Source organism: Thunnus thynnus, chromosome 5 (genome assembly GCF_963924715.1).
Source record: "Thunnus thynnus chromosome 5, fThuThy2.1, whole genome shotgun sequence".
Taxonomy (NCBI): Eukaryota; Metazoa; Chordata; class Actinopteri; order Scombriformes; family Scombridae; genus Thunnus; species Thunnus thynnus.
Genome location: NC_089521.1, coordinates 30128359 through 30143017, shown reverse-complemented (window position 1 = coordinate 30143017; position 14659 = coordinate 30128359). Strand labels below are relative to the sequence as shown.

General features: G+C 40.3%; 1 protein-coding gene across 4 annotated transcripts in view; it reads right to left on the bottom strand.

Moving 5' to 3' along the window:
• The window catches only part of cftr (CF transmembrane conductance regulator), a 49342-nt gene that overhangs the window by 24073 nt on the left and 10610 nt on the right, over positions 1–14659 (bottom strand). For all 4 annotated transcript variants that reach the window (XM_067590633.1, XM_067590635.1, XM_067590634.1 and 1 more), the window contains 8 exons: positions 10963–11178; positions 10047–10136; positions 8211–8374; positions 7877–8002; positions 7076–7322; positions 6785–6877; positions 4262–4438; positions 3894–4085 (listed from right to left, as the gene is read on the bottom strand). In XM_067590633.1, coding sequence (XP_067446734.1) covers positions 3894–4085; positions 4262–4438; positions 6785–6877; positions 7076–7322; positions 7877–8002; positions 8211–8374; positions 10047–10136; positions 10963–11178 — 1305 coding nt within the window. The remainder of the gene's footprint in view (positions 1–3893; positions 4086–4261; positions 4439–6784; positions 6878–7075; positions 7323–7876; positions 8003–8210; positions 8375–10046; positions 10137–10962; positions 11179–14659) is intronic.

The following is a 14659-nucleotide window of genomic DNA, read 5'->3' as shown; positions in this document are numbered from 1 at the left end:
GCAATAGTTATAAACATGATGTACTTGGCTGATAAAATGTTTTAATGGAAAGAAGATTTCAATTTTATAACATGTTTGACAAATGCAAGGCCGCTACATTGAAACCGCAAAACAAAAAGCTTCTGCGTGATGAGTTTTTATCACTTGAATGGTCAAAGCGTGACATGTACTGTATAGTCTACTGTTCACAGTAGACTATACTGTCCCCTTTGCGTTGTATGAGGGCTTGATGTCCTTGCACCATGTCCTTGTGCAGAAGTTCACACCATGTTATGTTAACCTAGTCTTTTTTTTTGTTAATAAGGGGGCAGAAGATGTGTTAAAGTACCCATTTCACGTTTTATTTAATGAGGTATTATATGTTCATGCTTGCATAGATCAGTTTTGTAAGACAGTGATTGGGTGATTCTGTAAAATGTGCTCTAGGAAAGGAAATGCAAAGAGTTTTTTTTGTCCACCTTTGTACACCTGTAGCGTTAATGTTGTCACCATGCAGCCAGCAGAAAATACTCACCAAAAAAGTATTTTTATGTACTAATATGCACAAAAGATACTTGTTTTCACAGTTTAATGAAACTGCCCTGAGAAAAGAACTAAAAAAAAAAAGGTTAATTTCTTTTCCTGGTAATTTGTATGAAAGCAACAAAGTATGTCTCAACACCACAACAACACCAAGACAGTCCTGTACGTACATTACTTCTACCTGGAAATAAAAGTACTTCAGGTTCAGGTAATCACAGATTTATTGTCAAGTTAAAAACCACAAAAAAGGCACAAACCACAGATGGGATAGGCAACATGAAGTAGAAACATAAAGCGCACGTTCAGTGGTAATTCATAAGGAAAATGTAGCGCCGACAAGGATGAAGTGACAGCACAAGTTTATCATCGTTAAAACTTCCTACCTTTTTAACTGCGACTTCCGCTGTCCTGACAGGAGCGCATAGGGGGGATCAAGTTAACAGGTTGTTTAACAGCTTGTAAAATAAAGCAGCATAGTAAAAAAAAAAAAAAAAAAGACATGTTGTGTGTCTCTCACTGTGAACAAAAAGCACCTGCCGGGCCAGCGGCTAGAGAGGCTGGAGGCGAACCGTGAGTTTACAGTGGGGAGACCACCCATGGGAGTCTAGTCTGGTGCTTCGGGGGGCAACAAGAGAGAGGAATTACAGTCACGAGCCCCTAAAAGCTTCAGCACTGTCTGGAGAAATCTGCTCTGGTTGTCACTCTTGTCTGTCATGGTTGTCATGGTTACTACAGTAGAAAAACCTGTGTGCAGTTTCTCTCATTTTCAGTCATTTCTAGTCTATTGAAGTGACTGATAAGACAGAATAATGAGAATTACTGTTAAATAATGGAACCGAATTGGAAAAGTTATTGGTAACTAGTTATTTTAAAATTAAAGTTACATAATGAACCTTTTTATGCTTTTGTGCAAAGTGGAAAACCATTAACTACAAGGCCTGTGCCTTGTAGTTAATGGTATGGTATTAGTATTGATTACTAATTGAAAATTCAATTCTCACTTACTGTACAATACATCAGTAAAGATTTTTTTTAAAAGGAGGAATCTGTGATCCAAACACAAACAAAATACCCATCTCACCACCAAAAATACAAAAACCTGCCATCACTCTCACATTACCAGTCTCATACAGTAAAGAGTAAATGATGCTGTAAAAAGGTTTGTTTACAGTCTAAATATTGCAGTTTAAGATAAACTGCCCTAACTGTACTTTAAGTTGGAATCATTTTAAGAAAAAACACAAAATGCAGGTTTTCCTCTATTCAATTAAGAGAATACAATTAAAACCACCTTAATTGTATTCAATCTGAAATATTATAGGTTGCGCCTTTAAATAAGAATTGCGTTTTTTGATAATTGAGATGATTTGAGCATTTTTTTGACTTTTCAAAGTGTTAGAACAATATAATAACACTATCATTTTATGTACTTAATGCCAGACTTATTAACATGAGACACATTAGCTAACGTACCTACCTACCACAAGGGATTAGTTGAAACAATGCTGCCCCGACACTGTTTGAAGGTGAGCTGCTTTTTAACAATCTGTCATTTTTAGAGGCTTTAACAAAACTTCAGAGGAATTGTCTCACTCGCTCACAATCGAAGCTCACGTGAACAGTTGTCATTGTCTTATCATTTCCAAACAACACAAAGCAGAAGTGACGGTGCGAGTCTTGTTGTTATTTCATTGACACCTCATCGCTGCGTTTGATGTCTCTCCTCAGGACAAAATGGAGGCCAGGTTTTTTTACAAGGAGACGTCAATATTGCACACCGGCTTTGTTTGCTGTGACAACATGTTGTGTTTTTGTTAAAACCACTGAGGCGCTGTCGGTGACACAGGGGACGGGGCGTGGCGGTAAATTAATGGTGGTGTCACCCTCTGCATGAGCTTCTGCTATGATTTGAGTATAAATGATACTAATGTACTGTATTTAGAATATCAACATGTCACTGAGTGATCGGCATAAACCTTTAAAAGCTTTAACAGGTTCCTAAAATGATTCCAAAAACTGGATTTATTCTTTAATTTTGTTCGGTTAGATTGCTGTGATGCGTTTCAGAAATACATACACTGTTTATTCCAAAAAATATTTACACAAATAATAATGTAGTTTAGTCATATCTGACTAAAAAATGTTTGCAACTGAATCAAAAATGAAATGAGAGTTTATGTATATATGTTAGAATCATAAGTGTCTAAGCATGTACAGGATATACAGTATAATATATATCATATCACTTCTGAGGTATTTTACTATGAAAAACACATTTTATTTTCATGTATGCTTCTTTTTTTTTTCTGTTCAACGATGTAAAACATATTTGATCACATAACTTTATATTGAAACACAGAACCTAACAAGCCCACAGATCTGATGGTTTGTCCCAAAACAGCTCTTCTGTGTTTGAGACGTCCGTTACTGAAGAATCAACAAGCTCATATTCCATCCCAGTGACATAACGTGAGATTTCCATGGCAACAGAGGAGACATTATTCTGCTGAGGGGGCCTTCACTCAACGCCGAGGCTTATGAGAGACCGAGTGTGTGTGTGTGTGTGTGGATATGTGTGTGAAGCGGAGTAATAGAGAGAGAATGTAGAAAGCTTGTGTGTGTGTGTGTGTGTGTGTGTGTGGAACATAATGGGTTTAAATGTGGCCCGGGGAAACCTGAACCTTCTTGATGCTTCGCAGAGGCTCCGGACAGACAACTGAGCAGAAAGCGTCAGTCCGATGAAAGAGAGAAGACTTGAGAATGAAGCCGGCTATGGATCACTTAGTTATTTGATGATTTCATAGCAATAAACAGCGATTTACAACGATCCAACTAACATACACCCATCAGCTTGAATTAATGTAAGTTACAATGAATTCCAGTGGTGTCAAAAGTATCAAAACATCATTTAAAACAACTATTATCTGTATTTCATTAGCTCAGTATGTTCCAGATACTCAAATCTTCCCAAATATGCCGCTTCCACCGAAAAATGTCACACATGTGCCTGTCGGGCTTGAATTAGAGTGCAACACCGCAGCTAGTAAGCTGTATATTTAGCAAAATTTTAGTGAAAATGTAAAAATTGTGTCCATCTGTATGCTTAGCACGTTCCAAATACTTCTCATTATTTTAAAAATATGTGTCTTTAGCCATATTTTTAAAAAAAAATTGAAGCCTTTGAAACATGCTGAGTATATTGAGCAGATTGCCAAGTACATTTTTTTCCAGTCGTGCTCATGATAAACAGGAGAAGATCTGGGTAGTTTGGTTGTATACAAACATAGAACAGACACTCACTTCATCAGCAGAATAGAAAATAAGAGGGGGATAAAAAAAAAAAGAATAAATATATGGAAAAACAAATGTACCTCCTCCAGCTGGCAAGCCTTGATGACGGAGGTGTAGCGGTACTCGTCGTAGGTCAGGCCAAACAGGATGTTGTCACGGATGGTCCCGGGCATGATCCAGGAAGTCTGTGGCGAGAAGGAGATGCGACCGCTGTGTCTGATTTTACCCTCCGATGGCACCAGCTCTCCCAGGATCATCATGAGCAGGGAACTCTGGAGGAAAAATAGTTTAATCTTTTACATTTTTAATCTGATGTGTGAACACAGATCAGCCTATAACGAGTGAGAGTTTTGGCGTCTTGCTCAAGGACACTTTGATGGATACAGTGGCATCTTTGGATTTAGCATAATCTTTATAAAAAAAACACACAAAATTTTCTTTGACCTACTTTCCCTGAGCCAGTGGATCCAGCCACCGCCAGCATCTTGCCCTTCTCAAGGTACAGGCTGATGTTCTTGAGGACGGGCGTCACGTAGAGGTTTGTGAAGAAGAGGCCGGCGTCGCCGTTCAGGTGTCCGTTTGCTTTGTTCTCCTGCTTGATCTTCTCAAACAGCTCACCAATGCCCTGCAAAAAAAAAAAAAAAAGGACATTCATTGTTTATATGGACTGAACAAAGGCTGGAAGATACTGACAAAACATCCTTTACTATACTGCAGTTATACTATAATTAATAATAATACCTTGATATTGATCTTTCCCCCAATTTTATGTTCATACATATCTGTCACTGTTCACTGCAGTTTGATGTAAAACTGCTCAAAATATGTTTCCAGTAATAAAAAGTGAAATTAGTGACAGTGGGGAGAAAAATTATGAAATAATATCAGCTTTTTTTTTCTTAAATTATCAATTTTTCCAAATTTCTGTAGTTTTATTTCATTGTTTTTTTTCAAACAAATTAAAAATGTGCATAAAACATGATCTCTAACTTTCTATGTAAATAAACTAAAAAAATAACATTTATATAATAGTTTACTGTACTTGGGTAGAGCGTGCTATGCTGTGAGCTACAATATACTTTTACAATAAACTACAACTGTACGTTAAAACACTGTAGCACTCAATGCTGAAGTATACATCATTGTGTGTGTGTGTGTGTGTGTGTGTGTGTGTGTGTGTGTGTGTGTGTGTTAATGTGTGCATGGCAGGTGCTCGGTTTGTGTTTTTCTTTTAGTTTACATAACTGCCTGCTTCAGGGCTGAGCGAGTGTGTCCGTCATGCTTTGCTTTCAGACGGGGGAGATCAGGCCGAACCGCTGTGAGAAACAAGAGATTCTCTAAAAAAAAAAAAAAAAGACAGAAGAAGACTCCCAAAGTCTTCACAATGGCTTTATTTCACCTCATCTGTCACTGCCCTCTGTAAAGATTAATGGCTGACACATCTCACTGTTAGAAAAAAAAAAAAGGGGAACTCTGCTTGACTCGCTGGCTTAATCATTGACCTCTGTGACGTTTTATGGGTCACCGTTCCTCTAATGCCGGGGCTTGCTGCGGTTTTGTATAGGTTTTTTCGGTGCGATTGTCATTCTAATGAGCTGACGTACATGCTGTCAGCAGTAAAGAAAGACAACACCCCTCCCATTCATCTGTGAATGGCACCTTCCAGGAAGAGGAGAAGGCAAGAGGAGAATCTGGGAATTAGGTGATGAACAAAATCCGAATCTCAGAGAGAGATTCAGAGCGTGTTCCCAGCGAAGGCGAGGTTTGGTGACGACACCGAGGTAATTAATTATGCAAAGTGACGGACAAAAAAACACTTGTTCGTTTTCTCACGGTATTGGGTGGTCAATGAATCACACCTGTTAGTTACAGCCACTGCCTATAGATAAGATTATACTACCCACTCCCCGGTGACGGTGAAGAATTATACCTCTATTATACCTCTGATGCATGATGGATTTAGGGGTTGTGGGAGTTCTTAAAACCTAAATTGCACGTTGTTGCCCTCTTGTAATAATGTCACACACACAAATACTGTAAATGTACAAGCACACCGGCTCTGCCTGGGATGAGTTTTCTGCACTGAGAAGACAAATAAAATCAGTTATAGCACTTCCGTCTATCACAGAAGTGCTTTCTGAAAACCATCTGAGCTGTTTAGCATACACTGTGATTTACATTTAATTAATAACTTGATGTGTAACTTGGCTGTTTCTTCTGGTCTGAACCAGATAGGAAAACTTTGTTGTATAATTTAATTTCAGACTTAATTTTGTTATGCTCAACTTGTATCCACATTCATCTATTCTACAGTTAATACATAAATAAATCATTATTACCTGCAATAGACTCTAGATTACATTCTCACTCATAACAAGACATGTTAATGATTACACCATGATGGATTCATATCTTTTTAATATCAATCAATTAATATTTTAAACTGACAATATGCAACTCTACGGTATTTGTGCATCTCAGGATATCAGTTCTCGAGGTGTTTCCAGACTTTTTTCAGTAGATATCTGCACAGTCACACACCTGCTGGGAACCGTGACACATAAATAAAAGCTGCTAAGAATTAAGTCTGTTGTCAAGAGATATGAGCAGCCTATTTAATTATTGTTAAAATGTTTGAAATTGTTTGAAATTCACTTGTTGGATAAGAAGATGTGGATCAGGATTGCATCTTCAAGCTTATTACAATTGATTGTTGATCATTAATGAGTCTGGCAATTCATTCCTTTCACTAAGAGGATGATTAAGACATGAATTCTCAAGCGTCTTGATGTTATTCGATGTAATTTGAGTTTAAATAGCATCGTCTGTTTGAGGAAGTTCTCCACAGTTTTGACTCAGCAGCACTAAACATACTTGGTGTTTAGTGTGATAATTTGTACGTTATTTTCACAACATATTGCATTGAAATACTACTACCTCATTCAAGTTTGACACACAGACACGAACAAACCTCGTCCCAGGATGCGGACACATTGACCAGCTCCACTTCAGTGGTGGTCAGATTGTACTCCATCGCTCTGTATTCTTCTTTCATTAAGAATTCCTGGAGAACATAAAGCAGGTACATCATCATTACATTTACATTTATTATATAATGTAAGCTCTTTTTTTTTGTTATGGGCTGTTGCAGGTCAAAACCAAAGCTGAAGGCCAACATAACATGTCTGGAAGCAATAAAAGGCATCTCTCTCACTGATTAACACACTGAATGACATCACCCTAGGGTGTGTGTCTCACCCACCTCTATCTTCTGGACCAGCGCCAGCGTATCGTACCACATCTGGATGGATCCTGGCAGTTGGCGGGTGAGCGTCATTCTCAGCACCATGCAGTAGGAGGCCGTGGTGAAGATACGACGGAGGATGATGCCTTTACTGAGCGCATGCGGCACGATGGCCGACACGATGACCAAGATGGCGGAGAAGAAGTACGAGGCGCTGTAGAAGTAACGCAGGGAACCGATCTTCCTCGTCAGCGTCATCTCATCCCTGAGGAGAACGAGGGAAGAGGAAAGAGGAAAGAACTCTTAGAGAATTACAAGAAATGATATTTTGATTCACAGTAGTTTAATGCTACTATTGTCGAGTACATGTGAAGTCTTGTTGCCTCTGTGTTACCTCTGACGGTTATCTGCACCATGACACTAAAACTCTTTCCTGTATGTTTATTGTACGTGCCAATTAAAGTGATCCTGATGCTGGCTCTGACTGCCACCGGTGACGCCAGCGTGGTTCTGCTGGTTAACCACATGTTTTAACATATCTCTGTCTCATTTCGAGCACCAGGTTGATTCCATTTCTACTGTACGGTCAAAGCTTTTTGAGCGTGACGTCGGCTAAGTCTCTCTGTCAATGACACCATACCTACTAATATCTGAACTGAAGATGCTTTAGGACATTCTGTTATTTAAAGATGTTAATATTAAATGACAAGCAGATATGTTACTGTAGTCTGTGTGAAAGAAACGTTAGACTTGGTTCAAACTGGGTTGGAAATGTTCCCCTTTCTGATGTAGTTGTGTGTGAGGAGTGCGGTGTCTTACTGTCTGATGTTCTTAATGATCGTCTCCATCACCTCCTCCCATCCATACGCCTTTACAGAGTGGATGTTCTCCACGATCTCTGAGGTGAGAGCCAGACGACGGCTGATCATCCCGGCTCGCTTCGCCCTTTTTCCACAGAATGAGGTTTTACGTTATCAAGACACAGCAGCATCACAGATTCATGAAATACCACAGCAATTGCAACTTACAAAGTATTACAACATTACAAAATAATATTGAAGTTCTTAAAAGCAAACGCATAAGGGTGTATAACAATTAAGACTTTATGTATGGCTGTAGTACAGTATGTACTATATAGTGTGAATATTCCCACCGGTGAGGTCCCATCTTCTGGGAGAGCCAGGCCTGGATGATGCCCAGCAGGGTGAGAGCTGCAAGGGCACAGAAGCCGTTCACCTCGATCAGTTCCCAGATTAGACCCACACACAGGATACACTGCAGGGGGGTGATCCATACGAAGTGCGCCAGACCCAGACTCTACAATACACACACACACGTACAGATAACAATGTATATAAAGTAACTGGAAAACTTTTACTGCATGAGTAATACTGTCATACTTATCATACTACAGTGGGGAAATGAGATAAGATCAATGTAAACCAACAGTTACAAAGGTGCATCACAACAAAGGTAGACAGCTAAACATTCTAGCCATATTTTGGTGAAAACATGATTGTTGTGAACATACTTAGCATACCGAAAGACAGCAGAGCAAGTGGATTATGCTATATGCTATTTCATGAAGAGTCATATCCGAGGAAGATCTGACTGGTATTGAAATGTGTATTTAAAACATGTGTGGTTTGGTGTGTGTGTACAGGTATGATCTTGTCATCTTTTCAAAAGGCGTCGTGCCTACACGTGATGTACGTTTCTCTTATTTTGCATTAGTTATTTGCAGGATAGTGGAATTAATAGATTATAACGATGAATGACAATGAATAACTAATATAAACTAATGAAAATATATAATTTAAAAAAAAGAAAGACAGAAAGAAAAGCAGGAGTGTATCAAACAGACAAGCAAACTTTCAGGTTCCAGGAATCTACTTTCATTCAGTGAACACTGTGCTGATGAATCTCAGCTGCACTGTAGGTGAGAAACTCTCAGCTCTCACCTCAGTAAGCCTCCTTTCATCCGCTCACCTGCGAGGGAATCAACTCAAGCTCTGCTGAATATCACAACCTCCCTCCTTCCTTCCTTCCTTCCCACACACACCCACAAACACACACACACACACACACACGTTTGTGCAGCTTGTTAGGGCGTTGTATTGACTTCCATTCATTATGGAGAGCCTAACCAAAACCCTAACCTTAACCAGGACCTCAGAAGTGATGTTTTGCCTCATTAGGATCAGGCTTTGGTCCCCATGAGGACTACTGGTCTAGACAAGGTTGGTGTTTAAACGCATGCACATGCACACACACACACACACACAGATTAGCTAACCCCCAACAGTCATTATAAGAAGAGAGTGGTGCATTGGCCAAGCGACATCCAAGCCAGGTGATAATTGTCTCAAAGCAGGTTGCAGAGTGTTTCCACATTCAACGCCTCAATGAGACCCTAGGCAAGACTCAGTTCATTCTGCGTACACACACACACACACACACACACACACACACACACACACACATGCATACCCTCCAGCTATGTTGTCTTGTGTTTATCAGAGATTTGTTTTCCAACACTGATACACATTTACAGAACACTTCGCTTATGTGCACAAACCTAATTGTGTGTGTGTGTTTGTAGTGGTGTATTGTTTAAGATCTATTGTCCTGAAATTGTCCCTCAGTATGTAGAGCACATAGCTGGGTGTTGGGTAATAAAATGGATTCACTGAAGTCAGTGAGGGTGTGAACGGTCACTCCTCCTTTCCCCTCATCCTTCCTGTAGTGACAAAAACTTTCTCCCGGCTACTTATGAGTGTAAAACTACTATACTGGTCCTTTATCTTAAAAAAGTGACTTGATTTTGCACATTGAAACTTGCAATAAAAGTTAATTGGAGCCCAGAATTTATACTTTTAGATTTTTAATAGTAAAAAAAGAGCATTTCACTTCTGGAAAGAATGTCTCCTCACTGATTCTGACATGAATAATCAACTTTCCTCAGACTAAAAAGTTCAGGTTTTCTCACCTCATCAAGCTTGTTGAGGTGGGCGGACATCAGACTGACCAGTTGACCGGTACTGATTTTATCCAAGACGCGGCTGGACAGTTTCAGGGTCTGAAAAGGTCAAAGGTTAGGGGTCAGTTGAAGCAGGAAAAGGGAGAAAGTGAATTGGATGAGAGGAAGCTGGTGACATGCGGCCACGCCCCTCGCAGCAGCCTGTGGATTGCAAACTGCTGGACTTCCACACGCCAGAAGCTTTCTGGGAATGTTCAGTGATCGCGTGCTAAACAAGATGGAAGCATTCAGCTGATGAGGAAACTATGTAACACTGGATCTTAAATACAACAGTAATACAAAAGTAGTTCAGCTGACAAATGCTCACAGATAACCGTCTCTTTATCTAATCAGCTGGGTTGTATTGTCTTGTGCTGACAACTACTTGTTACAGCAGCAGTTTTAAGGAGAAAATGTTCAATTTTATGTTTTATCAGGGAAAAAGTCACTGATAACACGTTTTGGGAGACGTTACACTTTTACTCTGCAACATTTCAAAGGAAAATATTGTACTTTTTTTTTTTCTCCACTATATCTATGGGACCATTGAAGTTACATGTTATGTTGCAAATCAAAATTATACTGATATAAGATCATCAAATCTTCTGGTTTTCATTTAGAAAATATTCTCCAGTCGTTTCCAAAACTGACAACACCAGGAATGAAAATTACATTTTTGCATGATGACATAATACATTACGTAAGAGTTTTGGAGGAGTTTGCAAACATTAAAACCGTCTAAAATCCTAAAAAATTAGGTTCCATCACTTGATAAAACTCATTTTCAGCTGAGATCTGATGAATCCAGCAGTATTCAGTATGAAAAAGGACTTAATACAGAATAAATAAGTGATTCTTAGTTCTACACAAGCTGTTCTCTCCTTACCTTCTTGTATATGAGACTGAAAAGGGCAATGCGGATCTGCATGCCCAGGTGATGCAGGCCAAAGATGGCAGGCTGCAACAGGAGGAAGCGGGCAGTGAAGAGGAGGCAGAGGCCCAGGGCCAGGAAGTATCCCTGGCTCCGCTCCGGAGTATGGAACGGGTCAAAGGAGGCAATGATGCGACCCAAAAGCTGAGGCTGCACTGCCTTAGAGGCCTCCTACACGGAGAAATGGGATGATAAGAGAAGATATTCATTTATTAGATGGACTTTTACAATAATTACCTTTTTTTTTCCCTTCTTGTTGAGACGTAAAATCAGTCAGCTTGTCTGGTGCTCTTAGTGCAGGTTGGAGTCAACTGTGTTTTCAAGCCTAGGCAGTTACTAGCAAAGGGAAACACTGATTTCAATCCAATCATTTTGCAGTACATGTCGATTTCTGCTAGTAGCATGGTTTGGTTTGGTGTCATGGTGTCCAGAGGTACTTTTTATCTAGCACCACCAGCAGGTTTTCTTCCTGTGAAATATTTTAACATCTACTAGATAGACTGGCACAAAATTTAGCACACACATTCATAGCTCCCTGGGAATAAATCCTACTGACTTTGGTAATCCCCTGAGTTTTCTTTCAGTGGCACCATGAGGTTCATATTTGTGGCTTTGAGTGAAATATCTTGACAACTGTTGGATTGATTAGATTTTAATCTAACAGTACATCTTCATTCTTGAAAATATACACTGTGATATACTCTACAGTGTACACCGTCATCAGATTTTTTTCATACAATTCAGTAGTACATGAAATTTCACAACATATAAAAACTCATTGATCCACATCTGGATATTTAAGATCATCAAACAACCAGAAACTCCTTCTGGATTCCACTAAGAACCTTTTCTAAAGCTTTTCTGTTTTTCCACACAGCCTCTTTAAATCTAACAGGCATTCTTGTTGTCATGACAGCCACCTCCAACTTACGCAATGGCTGCTGTTGGCACGTTCCCATAAGCCTGGGACAGTGACATGGTTTGTGACACCATAGTGCGACATGCTTGTGATTTCTGTGCGTCATGGCACAGTAGATCTATTAGTCCTCACCCCTCAAACAACACTGTTAATGTTTGCACTGTTCCCCCTGAGTGAAATGCAGGAGAGGATGCACTGGGAGTGTGTTCCTGATTACATCTCAAACTTGGACCAAAAAAAGTGGAACATTTTGCAAGATGACCTTCAGAAAGGACTCTAAAGAAGAAGTAATAGCATTGATCAGCAAGAACAGAGGAGAAAATATCATCTTTGGACATATTTTTCAAATCAAGTAGCTAGCTGTCAACTGCTAACTGCTACCTGCTGTTACCAATATTCCAAAGGAGATACAGCACTAAAGAAGCTAACAGAAGAGTTATTTTATGAAAACAAGAAGAAAACTTAAAAGGATCCTTGCTGGTAATGTAACCCAAGCATGCTCGAGCCTCTCTATGTACCCTGGACCCAAGAAGGCGCGGACCTGTCCAGTTGCCTCTCTGTTAGCGTCACTAAATTTGTGCACTTCTGTAACTCTTTGTGAATAATACTGGACATTATTGGACAGTGATGGCATATGACTGTGAGTCACTTTCATATTTCAGTGAAGTAGTACATGAAATTTCAAACACACTCTATTTCACAACATATAAAAAACTCATTGATCCACATCTGGATATTTAAGAACATCAAACAACCAGAAATTCCTTTTGGATTCCACTAAGAACCTTTTCTAAAGCTTTTCTGTTTTTCCACACAGCCTCTTTAAATCTAACAGGCATCCTTGTTGCCACGACAGCCACCTCCAACTGTACCAACTTATGCAATGGCTGCTGTTGGCACGTTCCCATAAGCCCGGGACAGCGAGATGGTTTGTGACCAAGCCTCCAGGAACAGCACTGGGCTGTGAATCCAATTTGACACAGCGGCCAAACCGTACAATTGCAACGTCATGTGATGCTATTGGGCCCAAAAAGACTTTTTCCTTTTTTGTGAAAGAGACGTCTGTAAATCAGTGGATAATTTTTTTTGAGCATCACAACCCCTGTGAAATGACTCATGTCACTATCAGAATTTGAGCCGTTCAGTCCGATCACATTTCGACAGCCTAGAAGAGCCGCATGATTGAATTGTTTTATCCCCATTCAAGTTAGCCGGAGTTGCTAATGCGCTTTCTCTATGGGCCCAATGATCCCGGAAGATCCGGGTAATTTTTTTACACGGAAGTTGAACTTTTTTGGCTTCATGCATGACTGAGCAACTTCCATGGGATACATCCATGTTCGTGACACCATAGTGCGACATGCTTGTGATTTCAGTGCGTCATGGCACCGTAGATCTATTGATCCTCATCCCTCAGACAACACTGTTAATGTTTGCACTTTTCCCCCTGAGTGAAATGCAGGAGAGGATGCACTGGGAGTGTGCTCCTGATTACATCTCAAACTTGGACCTAAAAAAGGTGGAAGATTTTGCAAGATGACCTTCAATAACCTTCAGAAAAGACAAAGTAATAGCATTGACCAGCAAGAACACAAGAGAAAATATCATCTTTGGATATATTTTTCAAATCATGAAAATCGAGATAAAGCACTGAGGAAGCTAACAGAAGAGTTATTTCATGAGAACAAGAAGACAACATAAAGGATCCTTGCTGGTAATGTAACCCAAGCATGCTCAAGCCTCTTTATGCGCGCTGGACTCAAGAACCTAGGACCTTGAACCCTCAATGACCTATCCAGTTGCCTCTCTGTTAGCTTCAATAAACTTGTGCACTTCTGTAAACTCTTTGTGAATAATACTGGACATTATTGGACAGTGATGGCTCTTGACTGTGGATCACTCATTAGGATTGGGAGGTGGTTGGCTCACCCCCCTGCCGACTCTGCTACCAGGCCGGTCCAGGTTTTCAAATGTAAACATCATATTAAACATTGAGGAAAAGGTGGAGAGGATAAACACTAGCTGCGATCCCGACCACATGGACAAGCAAGACCATCTATACATCCATCTCAACATCAAGAGAAACGGTCCTGGCCACATGGATCTTCTGGGGATCCTAACTGCCTGGATGACGGCCTTTTCTTCCCCCCTGAGGTCGAGAGGAGGGTCCAAGTGCACCGGGCCCGTCCTGAGGGTCTTAAGAGGAGCTTCTACACTCGGGCCACCAGGATCCTGGATGGGACTGCTGCATAGGACTATCCTCCGAGGCCATTTATCGTATCACAGAGCATGCCTGTCAAAAACTGCGTCAAGTTCAAAGCAGTGTTTCATCAGCAAAAAGACCTGGGCTGTGTTTCATGGAGTGCTTTTTGGACTACTGTTGGTACTCACCGCTGTATTGCCTGTATGTGTCTGTTTGGCCACAGCAATCAACGTTGATGGAAAACAGCTGTGACACCGAGTGATTGAGCTTGGGACAAATGCTGGCTCATGGCCAGTTGACACTCCTACAGTGAGTTTTCATCATAACTTATTGGGTTATTTTACAATGTATTCCTCTGTCCTGCAGCACGGACGAGCCCAGGTACAAGAGCGAATTACTGATCCAGTGGACCGGTCATCTGCCACCCCGTTTTAGAGAAACTGGCTGACTGGCTTATTAGATCATAACCTAACCCTATGTGCGAGTAAACTGACTAAAAATAGATTTAGGACCACAGCAACTAAGACAAT